We start from the raw sequence: 20,667 nt of genomic DNA on the forward strand, positions 1-20,667 counted from the left end.
TGTGTGTGTGTGTGTGTGTGTGTGTGTGTGTGTGTGTGTGTGTGTGTTCTTATCTGGCTTAGTGTTGGAGAGTACTGTGTTTATAAAAATGAGTTTGGTAACATTCTTTCCATGTCTATTTCATGGACTATTGTAAAGAATCTTGGTGTTAGATCATTTTAAAAAGGTGGGTTGAGTTAGGTTGTCAATCCATCCAATTCACTCATTACTTATTTTTTTCAGTTGCTTGCTGCTCATCTGCCTAGTTTGTTGATATCTGCTTGATTTAATTTTGGTAAATCACATATGTCTAGAAGTTTATTTATTCCTTTTGTGTTTTCACATTTATCGAAATAGTTTTATAAAATATGTTCTGATAATTCTCTGAATTTTGAAGGAGACTAGCAAGAACATGGATAGGGCACAGCAAAGGATTAAAGGCTGGATACATTTGCAGTATGTACTTTAATGGCTGTGTCATTGCCATGAACCCAATCACTTTGTACTATAAGTAAGTACCAGCCAATTAGGCAATAATAAATGGAAGAGAGAGAAAGCAGAGAATGAAAAAGGCTAGTGCTGATCAGAAGAGTGAGTCCCTTATCACGACTCCAGCCATATTCAATTAGGATGCTAATTAGGACTCCAAGTGGAGAAGCTGTGTGGGAATGGAAGCTCAGAGCAAGGCTGCCTCTCAGACAATTCCAGAGCCCAGAGTAAGTCCCGAGTCAAAGATTTAAGCTCAGACTCAGTACGAATTGATGGGGTCCTTGAGAACAATAAGCCTAGGTAAAATGACACAGAGGGAAAAGGCCTGAGAATCTAACCACAGAGGCTTCTGGGAACTGGTCTACGGACCTGGCAGAGTATAGGAAATGCTCTTAACAAAACTGATCATGATGATTCCTGAGTGAAACCAAATGAGTTTTCAATTCTTCAAGCCTTTGCATGCAGCATGAACTTACTATGAATCTATCAAGTACAGATACATATCACATATATACATGTTTATAACGGTGGTGTGTGACTTTTCTTACTTTTTCATCCAAAACAACAAAGAGATTCCAGAGCACTTTGAACATCAGGAAGTCTTTTTGTTTGTTTGTTTGTTGTTTGTTTGAGACAGGGTTTCTTTGTGTAGCCCTGGCTTTCCTGGACTCTGGACTTGCTTTGTAGACTAGGCTGGCCTCAGAGTCACAGAGATCTGCCTGCCTGTGCTGGGATTAAAGGTATGCACCACCATGCCAGGCTAGATCAGGAAGTATTAATACACCCTTATTTCTAAGGAAAGTTTTAATAAACGATTGTAAGCAAGGCTCACAGCCTTTTCAGAAACAGGAGATTCAAAAATTCACAGGACAATTTTCTCCTCCTCCTCCTCCTCCTCCTCCTCCTCCTCCTCCTCCTCCTCCTCCTCCTCTTTCTCCTTCTCCTCTTTCCCCTCCTTCTTTCCTCCTCTTCCTCTTCTTCCTTTTCCTCCTCTTTCTCCTCCTCCTCTCCCTCCTCCTTCAGGAACTTCCGCTGACTTAGGGATGAAACACATGACAAAGCAGAATTGGACTAATCAGAAGTGTACTGTGCATGTGAGTGTGTGAGTGTGTATGTCACCATGACATGTGGGCCCCGGAGTAAGCAGAGGTTAAATCACTTAAAAAGAACTTGAAGAAAGTGAGAAGGAAGGGAGCATGAGGAGAGCACAATGCCGAAGCCCACAGTCAGAATCCAAGTGCAGTCTGAAGAGCATGTCTGCAGACCTGCTCTTCTTCCCTTTGTTTCTCCTTGTCACTTGATGACTGACCTTATCTACTCATTGAGTTTTATTACCTCTGAAATGCAGGTAGTAGAAATATCAGTGTCTCAGAAAGAAAAGCTTTATTTCACATTTGATTTACGATTTGCTGAATTTTTGTGTATTTGAAGAAAGAAAAGACCTTAATGATATGATTGCACAGTTATGGGATTCATCACTAAAACCACAGCTAAAAATTCAAAACCTCTTAATTATAGAACTGGACGTAGAAGACAAAAAAAAGTTCTGATTAGAACTTTGAATTTATAAAATATACGTTTTAGAATAAGTAAACAGCATCATGCTTGGGCTATGGCTCTTTCTTCCAGCCTCTTTTCTAATGCCACATATCAGTGTGGCTGTGGGCCTTATTAACTCCTCTGTGAGGAGTCAGTATTCCTCAGGTGGAGGGATGCTGCTTCAGCAGGGCATTTAACGGCCTGAGGATATTTTCGTGAAGTGTGGAAGTCGACTGCCACCTTGTGGATGGAGTGCACACACACGCGATTTCGCACAAGATAGCAGCAAAGCACTGGCCAGGAAATACATTGTATGTTCATTAATTATTTTTAATTGTAGAGAAGTATAAATTTCCTATGAAAACTGCCATTTTGGTATTACAAAAAAGATTAAAATTGTTTTTTTAGCAATATTTTACACTTTTTAATGAAAATTCATTACAATTCACAAAACTGTATACACACACACACACACATATAAAGTATTAAAATTTTCTCAGAACGAGCTAGAATATAATCTCAGTAAATCCTAAAAATAACCACAAGAAATAACTCTTTTTTGCATACTTTGTACATTTTCCAGTGTGTTTTTGTAAGTGACTTTATTATTTGAAAATTTTCATGCACATAGATACACTTACATACTAATCTGTATTTGCTTGAGAATTAAGAATGTGTGCACTATGATGAGGTTTTCAACATTAAGGACATAACTTTTAAATATTGTTTTCCCCTTAAAAGATAGCTGGAGTCATTTAGCGTGAACAAAGGCACCCAGGTTCTCGACGGTGAAATTTCTCTGAGGGTTCAGCTTAGTCGACGCTGAGAGTCTCTGCAACCCTGGGCTGGCCTCAACCTCACAGAGGCGCACCTGCCTCTGCCTCCAGAGTGCAGGTGTCTCAGGTGTGGCCACCGCACCAAGCTTCTTCTACTTCTCTTTTTCTCTCATTTCTTTATTTTATTCACTTTACACCTTATAGCCCTTTTTCTCCTCCCCCGTCTCACTCTCTCTCTCCCACTTCCCCTCCCCTCCCCTTTTCCTCAGAAAAGGGCAGCTCCCTTTCCCATCCATCTCAGCTCATCAAGTTTCATCAGGACTGAGTGTCCTCTTCCCCTGCGGCCTGGCAAGGCAGTCCTCCCAGGAGAAAGTGATTTAAAAGGTAGCAAGTGAGTCCTTGTCCAATGCTGTCTCCATTAACTAGACTACCTACTTGAAGCCCAATCTGCTATGGGGTCTATGTTCAAGTCATGCATGGTTCTTGCTTGATGCTTCAGAATCAACAAATCCCTCTGGTCTCTAGTTAGTTGGCTTTCTTGTTTTTCTTGTAGAGCTCCTGTCATTTCTGGTTCCTTTTCTCTTTCCTCCCACTATTCCCCAAGACTCCCTAAGCATTGAACAATGTTTGGTTGTGAGTCTCAGCATCTGTTTTGAGGTGCTGCTGGGTAGAGCCTCTCAGAGGACAACTCTGACAGGCTCCTGTCTGCAAGCTTAGCAAAGCATTGTTCATAGTGTCAGGGGTTGGCACTGTCCAATAGGGTGGATCTTTTGTTGGACCAGGCATTGGTTGGGCATTCCCTCAAACTTTGCATGGTACTGGCATAGAAATTGACTCTTCGGTCAATGAAATTGCATAGAAGGCGCAGAAACCCATACACTGATGATCACTTGATTTTTGACAAAGGAGCCAAAACCAAACAATGGAGAAAAGGCAGCATTTTCAACAAATGGTCTAACTGGATGTCTACATGTAGAAAAATACAAATAGATCCATAGTTACCACTCTTTACAAAAGTAAAGTCCAAGTATATCAAACACTCAACATAAAACCAGACACATTAAATCTATTAGAAGAAAAGTGGGGAAGAGCCTTGAACTCATTGGCACAGGAGACAGCTTCGTGAACAGAACACCAACAGCTGAAGGTCCAAGTTCAACAATCAACAAACAAGACCTCATGAAAGTGAAAAGCTTCTGTAAAGCAAAGGACCCTGTCAATAGTATGAAAAGACAGTCTACAGACTGGGAAGAGATCCTCACTAACCGTACATCTGACAAAGGGCTAATATCCAAAATATATAATGAACTCAAGAAATCACACACCAATAAACAAAATAACCCAATTAAAAAATGAGGCATAGAACTAAACAGAGAATTCTCAACACAGGAATACCTAATGGCCTAGAAGCACTTAAAGAAATGCTCAACTTCCTTAGTCATCAGAAAAATGTAAATCAAAACAAATCTTCCTCACACCCATCAGAATGGCTAAGATCAAAATCTCAAGTGACAACACGTGCTGGCGAGGAAGTAGAGAAAGGGGTAAACTCCTGCATTGAGGGTGGGAATGTAAAATTGTACAACCACTTTGGAAATCAACCGGGCGCTTTCTTAGAAAATTGAGAATAACTTTAAAACAAGACCCAGCTATACCACTCCTGGGTATATACCCAAAAGACTCTCCACCATACAACAAGGACACTTGCTCAACTATAGTCATAGCAGCTTTATTTATAATAGCCAGAATCTGGAAACAACCCAGATGTCCCTCAACCAAAGAATGGGTAGGGAAACTGGCACATTTACACAGCGGAATACTACTCCGCCATTACAGGCAAATGGATGGAACTAGAAAAGATTGTCCTTCTATTTCTTAAGTGAAAGAGTTGTGGGAAATTTTGTGCTTCTATTTGTTTTGAAGTATTTGGATGAATATTCAGTGAATAAAATTTAGACTGCATTGAAGGTTCCTATAAATAACTCACAGTCTAGATGTATTATTTGTTTTTCTGAAATGTTTGAATGCAAGTGAGGGGAAGGATAAAAGGACCTAGAGATGACAAGAGCTCCACAAGAAGATGAATAGAACCAATCAGCCAGGGCACAGAGGAGCCTGTGGAGTCTGAAGCGCCAACCAAGGACAATGCAGGGATGACACCTAGATCCTCTACATGTATGTAGCCGATTAGCAGCTCAGGCTTCATGTGGTTCCAGTAGTAAGGGGAGTGGGGACTGTCACTCACATGGACTCTGTTCCCTGCGTTTTGATCACTTCCCTTAAGGGGACTCCCTTACCAGGTCACAAGGGAAGAGGACAAACTCAGTCCTGAAGTGACTTGATGAGCTGGTGTAGGTGGGTAGGGCTCTCCCCTTTTCTGAAGAATAAGAGGAGGGGGAAAGAGGGAGGGAGAGAGAGACTGGGAGGAGAGGAGAGAGGGGCTAAGACCAGAATGCAAATGAATAAATACATAATTAAAAAGGCAACATTGTCACTTTTATCAACACTTGTTCTATAGAATATCAACCTTTTAAAAAATCTTTTGAGATTAAAAACAAGATAAGCCAGGCGTGGTGGCACATGCCTGTAATCCCAGCACTCTGAGAGGCAGAGACATGTGGATTTCAGTGATTTCGAGGCCAGCTTGGTCTACAATGCAAGTCCAGGACAACCACGGCTATACAAAGAAACCCTGTCTCGAAAAACAAAACAGAAAATGAGATAAAATATTTTCTATATTAATCAATATTGTCTTTTAAAGATGAAACCAAATATCTGTTGGTACAATTAATAACAAGAAATACATATTATTTTGATGATTTTGTTGAAGTGTAAAAAGCAGCATATCAGAAGTAAATATGTATGCTTAAGCTATGGTCTCTTAAAAGCTTTATTCTTATTCATACACATATGCTAAAAAGTTACATTTATCTTGATATTTAATATGTATAAGCTCTATTTTTGCTGTTTTTTTTTCTAGAATTGAAGCATAATATCTTATATTGTGGCACTATATCCAAGATACAAAAATAACGAGAAATCTTGTTTTCAAGATAGTCCAATATGCATTCTCACTTAGTGCAAGGCAGTGATCTCTCAAAAAATAAACAAAAATGTTTACTTCAGCAGGGAACGAGTGAAGCATCATTTAAGCTGCTTCTTATTGTGTTATGTGTCCTCAAGGTTGCAAGATTGTTTTCCCTGGAATTGATTTCTGACACAGATTGTTTTGATGTAGCCAAGTGGGAACAGGGCCTCCTGATCCTGCTCTTACAGAGTCTCCAGCGCAGTGTTTAAAGGGCTGCCCTCAGCTCTGCAAGCTCTGAGCTTAGTTTTCCCTCATCTCAGCACAGTGTTTAATGAGAGAGCTGACGAGCATCTGTCGTTTGTCCCCATGTGACACCGTCACTTTTATAGACTTTAAAGGTATAGAGATCTAATTGTCACCATAATACTCTGTGGTAAGGTTGAAGATTGTGCCTACATGCGTGTAAACTGAAAGTGGCATCACAGAACACACCCATTCAAGCTCACACAACAGAGAGCTGGTGGATCAGGTTTCAAAATCAGACGGTATGTCTGTGGGCGCCACTTCAATTCTCTCCTGAAAGCAGTCCCAGGCATGTTCCTCCTTTTGGTGCTGGGAAGGAAACCAGCTGTCTTCACCTGTTTGCCAATACTCTCCCATGGAGGTACATCCCGTATGGGGGATGCCTGTATTATCTGCATCCCACCACACCTGTGCGTGATGAAATCACCACATTCGACCCATTTTACAGACGTTAAAGCAGAATAACTGACATACGGGCCAGCTCAACAGCAAAAAGTTTGAAAGAGGTTTTCTGGGAATTTGAGAATGGCCTGTCAGGACTTCCTGCCAAACTCTCAATGTGCAGTTCAAAGTGAACCTGCTTGTGGCCAGAGAAACAGTCATTCGCCACAGACCAAAGTGAAGATCCTCCTGCTCACATACTCAGTCCAGTGTGTCCTAACACAACAAAGTAGCTTTTCCTATTTACAAAATTTAGTTTTAGTTCAAGTATTACCATGTTACAGATTTGCTTTATACCATGGCAGCATTTATCTGCTATTTTTGTATTTTTCTGTTTGTTTGTAATTTGTATATATATACACACAATTTATAACTATATATATAATTATATATATGTCACCAAAAATAAGAAAAAAAAAAGGTTATTCACTACTTAAAATATTACTCAAGGTAAGTGATGGTGATTCCCACTGCTTAATGATCTAATGATGGAATAAAATGTATTGGCATTTCTGTATTTATTGTGTTCTCAGTAAAACCACAACCCATATAACAACTGATAACATGTTGATTCATAGATTTCCCATCAAGAAGCAGCAGGAGAAGCTCACCTCTTTGCTGCTTGAAATGGCAGTCTCCGCACACTATCACGTTCCCTCCTGCCCAAGCTAAAATGCTCTTTTGATTCTTGTGTTTACTAACTCATCAGCTATAGCAACTAAAATATTTGTAAGGCATTATTGGAAGGACAAAAGTAGCAAGTATCTTAAAAGCATTCTTCCTATGTAACTATAATCTAGAGAAATTTATCAATAATGTTTTACACATATATATTTTTTGAAATCGGTCTAATCCATTTGCAGAAAATGCGTTTATGTTTTGTGCACAAATTTTTACAGCATTTATTATCTATGTAACAGACCATGTCAGTTCTGCAAGGTCATCACAGTTAGCTACAGAAACTCAAAATTAATTCCATTTAAAAAGCAAATTTTTGTAACAATATATCAAATCATCCAATTCTCCATTGTAACAGGTTTACACATCTCTTAACAAATCACCAATATAACACAGTGTTAAGCATGATACTTTCAAAATGACTGCCAGAGTTCTTTGCCTTTCAAAGCTTTTCCAGATGCTGTTTCATGGATTGTAATCATTACACTAGCAGATCCTGACTGTGGGAAGTGAACATCACTTATTGGGGAAGCCAGAGCCAGGAGCAGGTGTAGCCACTTGGTCCGAGTTGGCTGTATTTGTTGTGTTTCTCTCCTCTCTCTCTCTCTCTCTCTCTCTCTCTCTCTCTCTGAGGATAAGCAGAAAATAAATTTTCTTATTTTATGAGGTTGTTGAAAATTAATTTATTGTTTCTGGATTTCTATAACTTTTATTTTACATGTTCTAAAGTGTTATGCCATTTTGCTTAATATATATTTTCTCTCAATAGTGCTTGTCAGACATATTTTTAAAAGTATAACCCCTTTATTTAGTGCTTTTGTGAAGTCAATCTAAATTTATGTATGTAAAGTTTCGGAAGAGCACAGCATATGCTATTACAAAATTTTGCGAAATTGCATGTACTGATGAGGGTGGAAACACTATGTTCTCTCAATAATTGGAGCCTCCAGTAGGTGCCAGTCACCAGAGTCATGCCCACTGTAGCAGCTTTTCTGAGAAGCAAGGGATACGTCTTGTTAAAGACACATCCTGATTTCTGTCCTATTCAGACTTTCTTCCTTTATCATGCTTTCTCTCTCTCTCTCTCTCTTTTCTTAGCTCCCTGTGAAGGCAACACGTTCTTCTGCCACAGTAACATGTGTATTAACAACACGCTGGTCTGCAACGGGCTCCAGAACTGTGTGTATCCCTGGGATGAAAATCACTGTAAAGGTAATGGACCCAGAGCTGGAGAGTGGGAAGACTCTATACGTGCAGTGCATAAGTCTTAAAAAGGAGAGGATGCAGTTTTGTCTGTCTGCATGTGTCTTTTTTATAATTTATTTGTTTTTGTTTGTTATGTACTTTGGTGGTTTTCCCTCTTTTTATCTGCACGAGGGTGTTAGATCCCCTGGAGCAGGAATTACAGATACTTGTGAGCTGCCAGATGGGTGGTAGGAATTGAACCCAGGTCCTCTGGAAGAGCGGCCAGTGCTCTTTAACCCTTGAGCTGTCTCTCCAACACTGCATATGTCCTAGAGTAAGTTTGTAAGCATCTCCTTCCTCATTCCTCAGTGTACTGACAGAGGCCCCCTTACATTCTACAACACTAAACACAACTCATGAGAACTTGCAGAATCAAGTGGAGAAAAGAGCAGCTGTGCCGAGCCTTGCTTCTCTACGAAGTCATTTTTCTTTTTCCGTTTTTCTAATCTGTTTCCATTTATTCCAGATTTTTCCAACTCACATTTTCACTCAGTCTCAAGATAAAATATTTGAAAGGATAATTTCTGTTTTCAATTGAAGCTGCTTCTCTTTTATTAACAAAATATTTTTTCCCTCTCCTATGAAATAATTCCCAGTGTCCCTGCCCTCTGGGCCAGCGGACAACCAAGTATTGGTTATTTATATAGGACTCTCTGGCTGGATTATGCTACATTTCAGTTACCATAAAAGCATCCACTATTAAGGCCAAATGTTAAACCCCACTTAAGGGAAGATAGACAAGGAATACTTTCCCACTTACATTTTAGGGTGATCTATCAAAACACTTCTTGCAAAGAGAAGCACAGAAAACCTGCCCATTCCCAAATAACCTGATGGGGCAGTAAGAAAAGTTTGCTAAATGAAGACTATTCTTGCCGGAGCCCACCAACAGAGTCGAATGGTTCTTGAGTTGGGAGTAAGGATTAAAATTAAAAAACACACAACACGTGGGACAGTTCCAAGAGGCTCTAGTGGAGAGTAGACCATAAAACTCGGTTATATGTTCTCCATTCTGCCTAGCTTCTTGTAAAGAAACTTGTAAGCGAGATACAGTAACCCATACAGTGGACAAAGGAAACAATCCCCTTGTCTTTTGGGCCACTGCAACTGTAGCAGTCCCAGGAGGAGGGTCCAAACCTGTAACCAATGATGGAGTTGGAGTGGGGGATTGAGCCTCATTTTCCCTAGTAGTTAATTTTCCAATTTTTTTTTTCATTTCCTCCAAGCCCCATTCTAATCTTTCAATTTCTTTTTGCCAAGGCTTACGCTTTTTAACATGCATAGCCTGAATCAGAGGCTATCTCTCAGAATAATACTGATCTGGTTCTTCCTCCAACTCTGCAACCTCATTAGGATCTAAGTCATCCTCAAAGTCTCCTTCTGACAAGAAATTACTGACATCAGGAGGGAAATACAACTCCTCTGGAGGAGCTGATGGTCTAATATCATTTTTTCTTGAAGCCTGCCATCTTTCTAACCTCCTTCTCTCTGAGCCTGAAAGTTGAACTTTCTCAGTTTCCTGCTGCATAGACAGACTATCTTTAATTAAGTTCCATACACAAAACACTAGGCTTCTGCCTTGTCCCATTTTTTCTCTCAGATTTACTCACTGCACCCTTTTTACTTAATGATTGGAGCTCTCCAACACCTGCAGTGTCCTTCACTGATTCCCTGTATCTCAAGCCCCACGTTGGGCACCAATCTGCCGGAGCCTGACAGCAGAGTCGAATGGTTCTTGAGTTTGGAGTGAGGATTAAAATTAATAAACTAACACACAACACATGGGACCTTTCTGAGAGGCTCTAGTAGAGAGTAGACTGGACCAGCAGCCTGGCTTTTATTGCAGACTGCTTTTAAGCCAGAGTAAAAACAGCTCAGCACAATGGGTTAAATTCACAAGGAGGTGAAACAAGAGGTGTGATTTTGACAAGCTATCCCACCTGTAGTCACAAACAAAAGGAGATGGACTTGGAAGTTCTTCCCTGACTCCAATGAAGGCCTGGTAAACCAGTCTTTCCACTGAGATTTAAGTATCCAAGCAGCTGCTAGAACAGCAGCTTCCAACATAATCTGCTGAGTGTTTGTCATGATTTCTGTCTAAAGAACCACTTGGGCACAGATAGGACAGGACACACTTTCTGACATGTCCTCACATGTTAGCTCACATGTCGGCTAGCAGTCATTAACATCTGTTTGCTGCATGGGAGAGCATGTGACAAAACTAAAACAGCAATCAGGAAAACATGACCAGAAATTCATTATAAAGTTGAGCCACCTCTTTTTCAGAGACCTAACCCATCTGCAAAATCTTAACTAGTTTTCTTGTGATAGAAGAACTTACCCCTAAGATACTAGTGATTTACTGGGATTGGCTTTATGGCTTAGCACATACAAGAGCCTAAAGGAATGTTCCGCCTGTTCATAAAATGAAAGCATATTTTCTGATGTGTGACAGAGTATGTCATACCTACATATCTGGCAGGTTCACATAACATTGTATAAGTCTTCTAGGTCCCTTTGTACACCTGTGTCTGAAAGATGATATTATAATTTTCTGCATCATGTAATATTGGATGACCTGCTTTTCTCTCTACATTCAAAACACTTTCATTTCATGGGGTTTTGAACCCATGAGTATTTGAATTGTTGAGCTTCCCAAAAGTTTCCTTCCTTATCACCATAAGATGATATACAGGTTTAGTTACACGCTTTTGTCCTAAAAAGTCTATTTATTTGCATCTAACTTTCTTTGGCTATCATTTACTCCTTTCTTTAATTTGTTCTACTTTTTATACAGGAAATTTTTGCTACAATATATAATTTAACATTAATTGTTATCCATTCCAACAGTCTCTTTCATTTCATTAGGTTACTTAATATATCCATATGTCATTCTGTATTGTCCATATTAATATTCATACCCTCTGTCAGTTTTTGTCATCTATATGTCTCATTATTTTCTCTTTTTACAGTCTCTAGGACACTATGTATATATGTTGTACTGTAGCATGTGTTCAATATTTTCTTGATTTGGTTTTACTGTGTTGACATAAGGGTTTATAGCATACAACTTTTCAATATATCTTTCATGTTTTAGGCTAAACTTTCTATGAAATATAGACCTTTTTCCTGCACTCTTTACTCTTGTTACCCAATTTTACATACTATATTATGTATCTTACAACCTCATCCGATTACTATAATAATTACTATCTTATATCATTCTATTTTCAGGGTGGCAAAAGAATAAGGACAGTCCATAGTAGTATAATTTGCTATAAGCATTTTGGTTGTTTCTACATCACTTAATTATATGTAGGGATTTTCCTTACCATTGCTATATAACAAGGCCCAGACACCAGGGGGTTCATGAGAGCCTGATGAGCACCCTTATTGTTTACCCAAAGCAGAATGATCAACTGTGAGACCATAAACACAAAAACAACAACATTTGACTCAGTCTGTTCTATTTCTATATGTTTGTATCCTTCCTTTATTAAAGCAATGGTTTAACTCCCAGCAAATTCAGGTCTACAGTTAGTAATAGGAAACACATTTCTACAAGGTAGAGGATCTATAGTACAATGATACACAGGTCTCCCTGAATATGAAGAAGGGTTTAATAAGTATGTCTGTCTCTCTACTTCTCCTTCTTTCTCATCTCTTTTTGCCATTGCCATGGTTTTCTTGAATGGAACTCAAAGACTTTTTAAGGCAGATTTATTGTTTTTTTTTTAATTTTATTAAATCTGACAATAATTTTGTTTTCATTTTAAAAGTAGTTTTACTAGACAGTGATTTTGAGTATATAGTTATTTATATGATTTTTAAATTTGATTTTGTTTGCTGTAACAGGAATCTGTGTCGTTTTGACCGCCAATGCTCACCAACCACATGATAATCGTGTAAATCTGGGTCTATCATTCCCTAGGCTGATTTCCTTTTCCTCTACAATTTTACAACCTATTTTAGTTGTCTAAGTAGTTTTTCTACACTTATTTCACTTTTGAATTTGTATATACATTTTATCATTATATGGGGGAATTTTGAACCCTTAATTTAAAATATTCATTTTAATTTCTCTCTTTTCTCCTTGTGTGCTTTTGTTTGATTACTTGATCCTTGTTTTTTGTTGTTGTTGTTGTTGTTTGTGGTACTCTGTTCACTTTCCTGTACTATTTCCCTCGTAAATTTTATTCCTCCAAATGGAGCCTTGTGGTTTCACCTTCAGCCTCCCTGAAATACTGATTGCTTGCCTTGGAAGCCAATCATTACTCATATGGCACGTGTGTTCACTCTCCCTAGAAAGTTCTGGCATATTTTATTTTACCCTATTGTAATGTTAGGTGATGGATTAATTCCCTTAGTGCCTTTTTAAATGTACGCTTTCAAGCTATGAACATGCAGTTGTTCTTTCTTCACACACTCTGTCTCCCCTGTCCCTTGCTGTACATGCCAATCTGCTACACACTAATAGAAAAATGTCCATACGCTCATTACAACAGAGTTTCAGGAGTCAATTTTTATAATTTTTGATTTGAGAAAATATGTATAAGTTCTCTTGCTACCATTCAAGAATGTTTGCTGTGATGCTGTGTTGAATTTTTCTTGGCATTAGAATGCGCTTACTACTGTAACTTGTTTTCTCTGCCAAGCAAACACAGAGAGAAAGGCAGGTATATTAATTCCTGATTCAGAATTTTAGAGGTCCTCTTATGACTAAGAAAACAAATTATAGTTCAGAAAATTGCTATGCCATCTACAGACGCCATGTTATGAGTTACGCAAATATTAACATGCATATGTATGTGCACAAATATGTCTACATATAAGTATTTAAAGTAGGGATATGAGCAATGAGATGACTACTTTTACGGATGGAAAGTAGAGCCATTTTGGAAATAGAGTTTTTATTTTGAAGAATTGTGTGATAACTTAAGGCTGTGAAAACTGTATGCTCAGCCTGTTTTGTTTTAAAGTTTTGAATTTGCACTGTGAAGGCGATATTAACACGTGGTGGGTTGTTTCTCCTCTTGTCTGTCTGTTGTCTTCACTCTCTCCTCCCTACAGAAAAGAGGAAAACCAGCCTGCTGGATCAGCTGACCAACACCAGTGGGACGGTCATTGGCGTGACTTCCTGCATTGTGATCATCCTTATTATCATTTCTGTCATTGTACAGATCAAACAGCCTCGTAAAAAATACGTCCAAAGGAAGTCAGACTTTGACCAGACCGTTTTCCAGGAGGTGTTTGAGCCTCCTCACTATGAGTTATGCACACTCAGAGGAACTGGAGCAACAGCTGACTTTGCAGATGTGGCAGAAGACTTTGAAAATTACCACAAACTGCGGAGATCCTCTTCCAAATGCATCCATGACCATCACTGTGGATCCCAGCTGTCCAGCGCAAAGGGCAGCCGCAGTAACCTCAGCACAAGGGACGCCTCCATCCTGGCAGAGATACCCACGCAGCCAGTCAAGCCCCTCATCCCACCCGTGAACAGAAGGAACATCCTGGTCATGAAACACAACTATTCACAAGACGCGGCGGATGCCTGTGACATCGACGAGATCGAGGAGGTGCCCACCACCAGCCACAGGCTGTCCAGACACGAGAAATCCGTCCAGCGGTCAGTATCCATAGATATTTGATGGCAACCGTAACTGAAGATGGAAATGCTGCTGGGGATGAATGATGGCTTAAACCACGCAATGCCGTCTTTCTCCTCCTAGTGCTAGCCTGCTCTTTTATGTCCCACATATGTGCATGAGGCGCAAACACGTGCACAAAGGCCACAGATATTTTGTTTATTTCTTTACATACAAGATTACTTCTATGAAAATAGAGCATTTCGTTTATAGTAGAGATTTATGCAATGAATTTGTCTCCACATAATCATAGTTGTTGCTCTTATTCATACTTATATATTTCAGAACATAAAATGATTTTCTGAAATGGTTACCTTACACAAAGATAGCTAGACTATCTTATTGAATATTTTTAATTCAAAATGAAATATTTTGCAATAGAATCTATTTTGGTTAAGAAAATAAAAGTGTATTTTCCCCATGTAATATATTTATATTACAAATTTTATTTTATAATATTGAATACTAAAACACTAAAATTTATATTTAAATAGATAATTTGGGAGAAATTTTATTTATTTTTTATTTTTACATATATAAAATATCTTTTATATGTTAATATTTTTTAAATGAGAAAAATATCTGGGAAGAGAATTTGAATTTAATATTGGTTTATTTGGAAATTCCAGCATGCATCTAGTTAAATTACTCTGTGTGTGCATGCTTGCAATGTGCTTTACCTAATTATATAGATTTATAGATTTTATTGACAAATTCTAAAATATCTAAGTTGATTTAATATAGTTTGCATGCTGGTAAAATACCATTGTTTCCATTGCTTCATTAACTTTAGGAATGTTTTCAAGTAAATAGAGTATTTGTAGTTTGTGCAAATATTACTTTGTTGAATGAAATAGCCATAACATTCCAGGTTCTGCCTCATTGGGTCTCTAAGCAAACATGAATCTGAATACAACACAACTAGGGTCTAAAACGAAAATTCAAGGTAAGAAAATGCCCTTGGTTCCCTTCTCCCCTTTGTCATATTTTATTTTGTTTTGTTTTGTTGTAATTGTCTCATAGTATTTCAAGGAATGTGGTTTTTGTCCATTATTTCTTAAGCTACGCATCTCATGGCATTTTATATGTAAAAGTATAGTGGATGCAATGGCAATGGGGTGATTATTCTTAGAGTACATAGCTTTTAAATACATTTTAATATTCTTTCATCAAGTATTGTTCAATAATAGAATAGCTAAAAATATTTTTATTATAAGCAAAGATAATAAAAGCAATGAAATTTCATCCAAGGACTAGCACAAGAAACCCAGGTTTTCGAAAAATAAAACACTATTCACTCTTAAGGTAACTGAAGTAAATTCATTAGATTGGCAATTACTGGTATAATTTGAATATCTTCTATTCAAAGACGTCACCAAGTATTTGGTGGTATTCATACAATTTGTGTGGTCTTAGTTTTGCATGAACAATTAGCTTATCTCATTAAAATGAAATGTGGCATGTTGATGCTTTAACATGCTTTAACATGATGGCATGTTTCATGCTTTAAAAGCCTCATAACCTCCAGTTGTCTCCATGTGCATGTGTTTGTCATGGAGTATCACAGTGGCTTCACATCTTCACTTGGTAGTCTGCGTTTATTTTACTCTAATTCATCTCCAATTGAATTTGCTTCACAGCTAATCTCCAAACTCCTCAAGCCTACCAACTGTTCTTGAATTAGGAGAACGCATCCCATGCTCTGTATGACCTTACTAAGTTGGTGTTTGTTGCATTTTTTTTTTCCAATGGGAGAAACTGTTTTAACTGTGCTTTATTTTCAGAGAAGAACTATTTATACACACTTGGGGCTGTGAAAAGAAAATTCTGTAGTGAATTGTGAAAAGTAGACATATTTCTAAATTCATTCCACTGCCTTTATCCAAACTTAAGAGTTACAGACATGTGTTATTCCTTCGGCAAGACACCCCTGCTGCACAATGGCGTGTCCATTTCCTAATTTGGTTGCTGATCACCAAGTGCTCCTTAGGTTTAAATACATTCGGAGATGTATGGAAACTTGAAGAAGAGATTAGTCCCCGATTAAGGCTACCCCAGCTTTATTTTTACTGTCAGTTTCATGTTTGTTTCTGTGTTGTTCATGTCTTTGTTACATGATTGTACCTGTGTGATCTGTGGGGGAAAAACCCCCACATCTTTGGGTGAACTTTGTGTTACATGTACATTGTTTTCATTATATAGACTGCTTGAGAATAGTGCATTCCTGCGTGATTTTGAACAAGCTGCAATGAAAATTGGAAATGTGGATGATGGCAACACCAGCTAGAGGTTCAATGGACTGTACAAATCTGTTGTTTTATTATAATGAAATTCAGTAAAATCCAGATTGCAATAAGACAAATATCTGCCCCACCTCTGTCTTTCTTTGTCTCCCTCCTTATCGTTCTATGTACCCCTGATTTCCGTTTTGTTTTTATCAAGGAAAAATATTGAGTTTCATAAATGGCTTTTTGAAATCAGGTATTTTACCATTCAAACTCTACAACAGAATTTTGTTTGATTAAGCACTTAGCAATATGATTGAATTGAAAGTTTGAGAAAATACCCTGCATGTCCGTACTGGATATTTAGGTTGGAAAATGCCCTCTTTATTAGACACATTGTAAAAAGCATGCATTCTCAAATATTGCTGTTACTCCTCCATTTCTTTGTGTCATATGCTTGCTACTTGTAACTTTTATATAAATATATATATATAAAGTGTATAATAATTTCCTAATTTGAGTTAAGAGAGATGTTTTCTTCTATTGTGATAAAAAGCAGAGTTTCAAGAGTACACGATTTATTAGTATAATCTCTCCCCGTTGCTAGATTACAGGATGTCATTTAATATTGAGGTTTGCTTTCCTAAGTATTTTATTTCTAACATCTTATGAATATTTTCTCCTCTCATATTAAAAGAGTTTTTCTAAGTCAATCCTTCCAAATCATAGACCTTTTTTATGACTAAACTAACCATTTCTGAGTTACTCTCTTACCTATACACATACCTGAATGCTTAATGGTTATCATCAATTTAAGAGAAAAATTAAAGCACACACAACATGCGAAGTTCTGTTGAATTATATGTACCCCCCATGAACACAGAGTAAATACCTTTTCAAATAAAAAAGTCTACTCTTAGAAAATTTATTTTTAAAACTATAGTTACATGACATCTTCTTACTATCTTCGAAATAGCCAGGTTCTCAAGAATAAAATAATCAGGATCTTCAAGTAGCAAAGAAATCTGGTTCACTACAATTTTTTTTGCCAGCAGCCTCTACAATCTAAATGGATATTTTGTGTCATTTGTCCTTAATAGGAAGCCAACCTAGTATATATTAAAGTATAAACAAAAGAAAACATCAACAAGTAAATGGAGATAAAGTAAAGTGTAATAGAAAAGTTAACTAAAGAATTACACAATTCTTGAATATTGAAAATACAATCAACTTGCCCGCATAGTACTTTTGGCACAAGGACATAAGCATCAGGTGGCCTACATGTAATCCCAGCTCGCTAAAGACAGAGAAGGAACAACACGCACACAGGCGGACACAGACAGCACACAAAGACACACATGCATGAAAAGTAATAAAGAATCATTCACCTGAATTAATTTGACAAATTATCCAATAAGAAAATGTAGCGACGTGAGTACTATCTTTCTTTAGCACGATACATACTTTATAGATATCACTTACTATAAAATTCACCTTTTTCTGTCTGACTCATCAAATTATTCGTTACCACATGTAACTGTGTGTCCATTAATTCAAAGCTGACATTCTAAGATTATCACATGAATTAGTCCCCGTATTTTGCATTATTTCATCTCTTTATGAATCCTCATCACACATTATTATCTTTGAATGAATAATCTCAATGTCACAGTGTGTTTCATTATACAACAATAAAGCCAAGAAGATAAATTAGGTGCAGAAGTCATCATGCACCTGTCATGCAGTTTACAGAATTTTCCAGTTCTTTCCAGATCTAAACATGTCACTGATCTGCCCATTCTCTGCTTAAAGGAACTTGTACTCCCAATCCACTGAACAGGCACCTTTTGACATCAAACTGAATTAAGAATGGATGGTTTATACATTTGACATATAATTACTCTGTGGGAAAATGGCCTCCCTTAGAAGACGGGTCTCCTCATGGTTAACTAACTGGCAGGTGTTGGTTGAGAAGGCCAGGAGGTGTCGGCATTCCTGCCTAGAGCCCTGGAGGCCTGGGATTCGCCCCTTCGGAGTGAGAGGTCAGCAAAGCTATCAGAAATCCTTACAGGTGCCTCTATAAAACCCATTATGGAGATTTGTCAGTATTAAAAATTATTTTTAAATCAGACTTTATCCCTTTAATATCAACCACTGGACAGTCTTGAAAATTGGGTGACGCTTGCAATGGAAGGAAACTCAAACAGGGTTAGCAGGTAACAATATTTTATTCACAAAGCAAATTAAAATAAGCTAGCATAAGAAGATCTGTATTGACTTAATGAGGTGTTTTCAGATACTTCACTATGTAAATTTGGTGAAGCTGATGGTTTGGGTTCAGCTCTTGGAAGCTTGGTGTCCAACCATGTTTTCATTTCATGATGACTTGAGTTAAGATTTGTGCTTCTGCCTAAGTGCTGATGTTCTGACTTTGAAATCTGAACTTTTCTCAACCTGTTTTTATACACATGTAGATTTTCTGTATCACTTCACAAAACAGACATGCGTTTGATTTCTCACAGCTTACTTTAGTCAGATAATTAAAATGTGCTATAAACATAATTGGAGATCACTGTCACACATTCTTTAAATGAGAATCAACCCTGTGCCAGAGATATTGGGTTTTTTCCCTTGTTTTTGTCCTGTTAAAAATATTTCAGGGCATTAACTGCATTAAAAATTCTGCTTCCCAATATTTTAAGTTTGGTCTTCCGCATCATGTAAATATTCTCTTGAACTTTGCATTAGCTCCTTCTATATTTTCCCGCAAAAAGTCAAGGGTTCCTCTCATGTTACACACTTTGACCCTTTCATTTTAAAATCAAGAATGGATTTCCCAGAACTCACAATATGAAAACAGAGTAAACACTATCATTCTGAGTCTCATCAACTTCGGAAAGCAACAAAAAAACAACACATCTGTGTTTGATAGTGGAATAAGCGGTGCCAGCTAGCTTGAATGACAGCAATTCCCATTCTGGAGGAAGTGAAATAAATGAATTGTATAAAATTTGTGTGTTTTCTTTAATGGGATATGACATGGACAGTGAGTTTTTAAATTGCCTAATGAGCATAAAAGTTGGTTGCTATGCATACTTTCCTCCAATAAACAATTTCTGTTTATCAAAGCACGTTGTGAAAGATGCAGCCAAGAAATAATTAGATAGGTAAAAGAATACAATAAATGGAACCTAAGTTAATTAGTAATTCCTTATTTCTTTAAGTTAACACTCCCTTTATCCCTTTTAAACATTGGAGAAAGAAAAATACATGGCAAAAATAAAAAGACATTTTTTTATCATGAATTCAGTCAGCTCAATAAATCCAAAGCAACTTTTAATTAAGAATTATAACTATCCATTCTGTTAAAACTTCAGATATTTCTAAAATTAATTATGTTATATTATTGGAGTAAATCCAGCAGAGAAACAAAGGCAAGAAATATATGTAACCAATGTCAAACACATAATTTCCCACTTTCCCTGGGGCAGCGAGTTGTGTGTTTTCTGTTCTTTCCTAAAGAGGGAGGCTCTCTTCTGACAAACCTTCATTTCCTTCCATTAGGAAACAAAAAAATAAATGCCGCCTTCATCATGCCTCTGTCATGAGCTTGGAGAATTTAAGAAGTTCTGTATTCACGGGAGCCAGTGTGATATACAGTCACTTTTCTTGTTGGCAATCATGATAATTGTGCATCGAGCACATTCTCTGTCTCCATCAGCTTTTTCTCTTCCACTGCCATATCCCAGTGAATCACCGAGAAATTGTTTGGAGGGTTCTCTTAATAGCCACTGACACTCAGTCAAATATTACAACTGACCAGGAGGTCTGGTATGTAAGTTATTTAAAATAAAATATTCCTTTATAGCCTACTATTAAACTTGTACAATTTACTCAGTTTCCCTTGATTTAAACTTTATATCAACATTGCTTGTTTTTTTTTTTTTTCTTTTCATTTCCTTTTTCTTTTTTTGGTCTGTGCATTGTGTACATCAAAACCTCTTCTTCAGTGCACTGGGGATGAAAATAATGATGGAAATTAGTGGAGGAATGGTGCTTAGAACTACAGAAGAGACTTTTGTTCACACTTTTTTTCCCCATGTGACCCATCTTGAAATACTAATTAGATTTTCCTGAGTCCCTATCATCTGTAGAATACAAAGCATAATTGACTGTTGAACAAATACAGTATAGATCATGTATGATCAAGAAGTGCAAAGTTGAAATATGAGAATAGTATTTTCTTGAGGGCACCAAAAGTGCCCTGTGAAGCATAGGCTTCCTAAGAAAATTATGAAGATCATTGCCACGTAGTA

The 20,667-nt window shown here is 37.5% G+C and overlaps 1 protein-coding gene across 2 annotated transcripts in view; it reads left to right on the forward strand.

Moving 5' to 3' along the window:
- Positions 1-19,938, forward strand: part of Neto1 (neuropilin and tolloid like 1) — a 118,743-nt gene extending 98,805 nt beyond the window's left edge. Inside the window, exons 8-11 of one of the 2 annotated variants that reach the window (XM_055598775.1) lie at positions 8,332-8,445; positions 13,549-14,107; positions 14,998-15,072; positions 19,916-19,938. In XM_055598775.1, coding sequence (XP_055454750.1) covers positions 8,332-8,445; positions 13,549-14,107; positions 14,998-15,058 — 734 coding nt within the window. In that variant the 3' untranslated portion in view covers positions 15,059-15,072; positions 19,916-19,938. Of the gene's footprint in view, positions 1-8,331; positions 8,446-13,548; positions 14,108-14,997; positions 15,073-15,766; positions 16,807-19,915 lie in introns of those variants that run through there. The other variant, XM_055598774.1, reaches the window with a different exon arrangement.
- Positions 19,939-20,667: the final 729 nt, after the last annotated feature.

The sequence above is a fragment of the Psammomys obesus genome, unplaced genomic scaffold (genome assembly GCF_907164565.1).
Source record: "Psammomys obesus unplaced genomic scaffold, mPsaObe1.curated_primary_1811, whole genome shotgun sequence".
Classification (NCBI taxonomy): Eukaryota; Metazoa; Chordata; class Mammalia; order Rodentia; family Muridae; genus Psammomys; species Psammomys obesus.